At 48.3% G+C, this 5,601-nt stretch overlaps 1 protein-coding gene across 1 annotated transcript in view; it reads right to left on the bottom strand.

Annotated features, from left to right (window-relative positions):
* Positions 1-5,601, bottom strand: part of SSBP3 (single stranded DNA binding protein 3) — a 56,991-nt gene that overhangs the window by 6,454 nt on the left and 44,936 nt on the right. Inside the window, exons 5-8 of the mRNA XM_009884817.1 lie at positions 4,146-4,226; positions 3,281-3,340; positions 1,069-1,135; positions 879-955 (exon numbers count right to left, since the gene is read on the bottom strand). Coding sequence (XP_009883119.1) covers positions 879-955; positions 1,069-1,135; positions 3,281-3,340; positions 4,146-4,226 — 285 coding nt within the window. The remainder of the gene's footprint in view (positions 1-878; positions 956-1,068; positions 1,136-3,280; positions 3,341-4,145; positions 4,227-5,601) is intronic.

The following is a 5,601-nucleotide window of genomic DNA, read 5'->3' as shown; positions in this document are numbered from 1 at the left end:
CTTGTCCGTAAAACGATGCTCACACAGGATTTTTATCCCCTGCCTGAGGATGGATCTGGGCGCCGGTGGAGACGGCCGGCATCCCTGCGCAGCATCCTCAGGCTGGTGTTAAAATGAGATGACACAATTCCCTCTTTACACAATATTCGCTTATCTCAACAGTCTCTGGGGGGAAAACAAAACAAAACTCCAGCACACCCGCTCGTCTCTTGACAGACTCTGATCCTCGCGCTACAAACTCAACGTAGGCGACGATGCAGAGAGGATAAACCTCCAACCAAAATATGGTAATCTGGTTTTGAAGTCTCGTAGAAGGAACAAACAGGAGTGAGTCAACAACAAGCCACTCCGTAAAGTGAATCAACGGAAAGACAGCATATATTAACCCAGATCTGCTTAATTTCAAGAGTTTACTCCCCTTTCCCGAAATAGAGAGCTCGAGCAGGCAGCAGGAGGGGAACCTCGCAGAGGAAAGCCTTATTCCCCTGCTATAGGGATCTTTGCCATTTCTTTTTATTTATTTATTTTTAATGCAAGCCTCCTTTCCCTTTCCTGCTGTTAGGGCCGTAACTATTTCCCAGGCAGGCAGCATAATGCACTCAAAGGCTGCTCCGGCGCGGCGCTAAGTGCCATCCCCTCTGACGGAAGGGCAGGGAGGGAGGTTGCAATACCCTTAATGAGCTCTGAAGACCTCACTCATGTTAAAAGGAGGGATTTCCAGATGCAAGACTAATGTAAAACGCATTAACACTAATGGGGGGACAGGGTGTGTGTGTGTGTGGGGGGTAGATCTCCCAGCCCTTCGAGCCCCAGGAGGTTGTTTGGATGGCGCTCGGGCGTTTGCCGAGCCGTAAGACGCTCTTTGGCGCTGGGCTTACCTGCGGACCGGGACCCATGGGGCCCATCCCTCGCGGAGGATTCATCCTTTGCATGGGGCCGCCCATGTTAGGGTGCCCTGTTGGGAGGAAAGCAAGGTGGGAGGGGTTAGGCAGCACAGCAGCCACTTTGGCTCCCAAATTAGCAGCTAACGAGGAACGTTAACGTTCAGCCCTCTTGCGCTGGGTTTACCTTGCTGTCGCGTGGGATCCATCGAATTGGGCAGCAACGGCTGTGTACCGGGAACGGCGCCTGGGGGCTGTGAAAACAAGGGGAGGAAGATTAAAAAAAGTAATAATTGCTAAAATGCAGCCTACAGAGAGAGATTTGGGTGGAGGCTTTATGCTTTCGGGGGGGGGGGCTCCTCGGTGTGGTCCCCACTATGCATCACCCCTCTTTCTGCTGCACGACCTGTGGCTGCCTGAGCATCCTGCATCTCGCTGCATCCCGCATCCCACTGCAACCCACTGCATCCTGCATCCTGGGCACTTTCCTACAGCCTCCAGGCGTTTGCTTCCCCTTTCCTTTCGCAAACACCCTCTAAAAACCAAACAAGGCACCAGTGTTTCTTCCTCTCACCGCAGCCCACACATCATCAGGCTGCTGTATTTCAGGGGAGCGGGGGAAAGCCCGGACTGCACGGGGCAGAGGCATCGAAGCCGGCAAAAAAAGGAGACGGGCAGCGTGGTATTTACAGTGCCAGGACCAAACCGTACGGGTTGCAGCAATTCAGCAGCTGCTGGTGGGGAGAAGCTGCATTTGCAGCAGGACAGCATTGGGACCAGTCCTCACACAGGCGGAGGGGAAGGCGGATGCTTCCCCTCCCCAAAACCAGCTCTGCTCAGGCAACATGGCTATTTAAAGTTCAAAGGCTGCTCCGAAGAGATAAAGGGGGGAGAAAAACGCAGATACCATCTGCCTGGGGGAAGCAAACTGTAAACAGTTTTGCTACAGCACTACCTTTTATCTGAGTGCCGGCACAGACAGATCCCACTGCTGGAGCACAGTGCCGGCGCTGGGTGCACACGGCCGCGCCGAGGCAGAATCTGCCCAATCCCAATTTTTTTTGCAGCCTGGAAGCTGGCAGCAGGGGGAAGATAAACCAAGGGGGGTTGTAGTGATGGATATTTACACTTCTGCTGCCTGACCTTCCTGCCTGCCTATTTATTCCTCTTGTCCCTCTGGATGTGACCGTAACCTCACCGAGCTGTGCGTAGGTTTACAAACCTGTGTTTTATATGTGGTGTTTGGGGGAAAAAAAAAAAAAAAAATCCTTCTAATTAACTTTACCCATTCCTGGATGCTCGACCCTGCTGCAAGAGCAGCCACCCCAAAATGGTCCCCTGCCTCTCCTGCCTGCCCCAGCTCACCTCCAACAGCACTCAGGACCAGCCTGGGTACCACAGCCGGACGGGGGCCCTTAAAACTATCCCATGAGGAGGTACAATTAATTAATACCTCGCTAAAACAGCCACCAGTGCCCTGGGGTGGGAAGCTCTTCCAGCTCAGCTGAGTTTGGGGGTCCTACATCAGCCCCCACCCCGAGTTTTTTCTCAGCTACATCTGAGCCGTCTCACCATCGTTTTGCAAATTCCAGCGATTCAAGTCTCAAATCCAGCAAGCACAAACACGAAGCAAGCTGCTACATCCCATTTCCTGAATATTCTGCTCTTTCTGCTAATAAAAACTATATAAAAAATAAAGTTGCTAGCCAAAAAGCAAGCTCCCAAGATTATTTTTGCACAGTCACCTTTGCTACTCAAAGGAATTACGGGTTTCCTTTAATTTCCCGTTAATGACAAATAACCTCTGGTTGGGTCATCAGCCTGTAGATCTGCACGGCATCGCTGGGAATGAGATGAATTCCTCAACCAAAGCCACGCGTTCAGGCAGCGCGTGGGGTGGAAGCCTCCATCCGTAAGGCCAGAAACAAACTGCCCTTGTTTAAGCTGGGATAAGAGGATAAACCCAACCCAAAAAATTCAGCAGTGACCTGCCCTGCTTGACCCCGCCGCTGATCTGAGTGCTCGGTCAACCCAGCAGCAGGATTATCTCCATCACTTTAATTTTCTGCGATTGCAGGGTAAATCTAGGCGGGCAGCGAGCCCACAGCACGGCACGGCTGTGCTGAAAACACCACAAATACAAAGCGGCACATGCCCCACCGCCGTTTACACCCTGGATATGCCCAAACCTCAAAAAAACCCATAAAAAAATTAAAATAAAATGGCTGTATGACACTTGATGCTCCAGCACCAAGAAAAAAGGAGGATGACCGAGGGAGGCGACGCTTGCCATCCAAACCCAAGGAGCATCTGCAGGACTCGTGGCCCTTGTTGTCCCCCTCCCCAGATAAAAGCCATCCTCAGCAAACCGGCCGGCGCGGAGCCCGGGAGCGCAGTACCTGGTTGCCCATCCTGATGGGGGGCCGGGGACCTCCGGCGTAGCGCGGCGACATGAACGGCTGCGGGGACACAAAAGAGAGGTGAGGGCCGAGCTGTGGGGAGGCAGCACGCTCCCCACGCACGCCGGTTAGACTGTACACACCGTTTTGGGTCAGGTTTTTTTTTTTTTTTTTTTTCCCCTGGAGACATCCTTTTTCAAAAAGTTAAGTTTCAAAAGGAAAAAAAAAAAAAAAAAAAAGAAAAAGATGTCCGGAGTCCGTTTTTAACATTTTCTCTGTAGATTTATTGTTTCAGAGCGTTTGACATCGGCAATACTAGGTGAGGCTGTTAAAATTAGTGCATGGGAAACCCTGCGTGTTAGACACTGTTCAAGTTTAAATATATAGAGATACATTTAAAAAAGTGGCAAATAAGCACATACAGACACGCACACAGAAAAAAAAAAACAACCCAGTGCTAAGTACTGAAAAAAAAAAAGAAGAAGAAAGGCTTAAAGTTACTCTTTTTTACAACTGCTGCTACTAACAGAAGCTTTAAAAACCCACATCAAGTTAAAATTCTCAGGCTACCTTGGGAAGGTAAAACAGTCTGATACCCACAATTGACTTCTCAGTCCATTGACAACTGCACATCCAAAAAAAAAAAAAAAAAAAAAGAAAAAAAATGGGAAAAAAACCACCATTTTGCTTGGGAGCTGGGGGTGCCCGGGGGGGGGCGATGCCCCCTGGGGGAGCGGGTCCCCGCTGCCCAGCCCGCTTATAGAGGGGGGGAAAAAAAGGAGAAAAAAAAAAAAAAAAAAAAAAAAAAAAAGCAAATCGAGCGCACGTCCCGGTTCACAGCCCTACCCATCGCTAGTGTCTTTACCTGACTGTGGGGTCCCATCATGCTGTTAGGATTGTGGGGTGGAGGCTGTGCGTGTGGCGAGGGCTGTGACCCAGGCGGTCCCTGTGAGGTCAGACAGTAGAAGGAGGTTATAGATTAGCACATGAAAGCGCAGAAAGAGCTAAAAAAAGGATTGACGGGTGGACCTGTTTTGTCGGGGAGTCACTTCTCCCATTTTTAATTTTTTTTTTATTTTTATTTTTTTCCCTCTTTTTAATTGAGTTTCTATTCATCTGTAGCTGAACAATGAATAATGATATATGCCCAAAAAAAAAAAAATTAAAAATCAGAACATCTGTCAAAATACAGCAGCCACATTGACGGTAAACGGTCCGGTAATTCAACCAAGTCTGCAATGATAAACACACAGGGAAACACTTTGCAAGGGTGTGCAACGAGGAAGAAAAAATATACAGGAGAGGACCAGAGAGGTTGGGGGAAATACAAAAAAAACACCCCCAAACCACCAAAAAAAAAAATTTAAAAAAATCATTTTCTCCTCTCTCATCCCAAAGGCTGGAAACACCTCTGGGGTTGTTTTGGTTTTGTTTTTTTTTTTGACCGTGGTTCGGTGGAGGTGCTGGAGCGAGCGCAGAGGACGAGGAGCACGTCCCAGCTCGCGCACGGGCAGCGTTTGGCCGGCACAACCGGGGCTGCATCACCAGCCTGTACGGATGCAACATCCTTCCTCGAGGTGTATTCCCTACGGATGCGAGTAAAATGGCTTGCGAGGAAAGAAAGGATGTCTAGGGGAAAAAAGGAGAGATTAGTCAGTGCAGGTTTAAGGCTGCAATGCAGCAGCCGCTGCCATTTTGGGCTTGAACGTTGAACGCCCACTTTTTTTTTTTTTTTTTTTAAATTTCTCTTAAAAGCTTGAAATTAAAATTTGCTTGGAAAAACCGCGAGCCCGGCAGTAAGTGGGAAACTTTGTACTTGTGAGAAGAAAAAAAAAAAAAAAAAATGTATTTTTTGAGTCAAAGGAGGTGTAATTGGTAGAGAAAGCAAACGAGCTTTGTCAGTAGGTGATGGGAAGCAACGGCAGGCTCCAGGACCGGCGCCGGAGCAGATGTTCTCTACCTGCCTCGTTACTAATTTCAACAAGTGTTCGCCTTCTAGCTGCTGCCAGCAATGGCATGGTTTGTTACCATGAGCAATTTTCTTAATTAACAGACATTAATTAGCCATTTAGCAATTTTGCAAGCATTTGTTTAGCAGCTTTCCTAAACATGAATACCACTGTGATAATGGTACTGATTAGAGGGTCCCCTAATTAACAGTACAGGGAAGGAAAATTGAAATCACATAAATTAAAAAGGGAGGGGAAGTTAATGAAGGCAGGACATATTTGCACCTGCAAATCTTTTGTACGGCGGAAACTTGAGTGCAATGTAAATAAAGTAAGAGGGTGGGTTTTTTTCCTCTTTTTTTTTTTTTTTTT

This window comes from Charadrius vociferus, unplaced genomic scaffold (assembly GCF_000708025.1).
Source record: "Charadrius vociferus isolate BGI_N301 unplaced genomic scaffold, ASM70802v2 scaffold163, whole genome shotgun sequence".
NCBI lineage: Eukaryota > Metazoa > Chordata > Aves > Charadriiformes > Charadriidae > Charadrius > Charadrius vociferus.
Note: the sequence above shows the minus strand (reverse complement) of the source record. Positions and strands in the feature narration are given on the sequence as shown.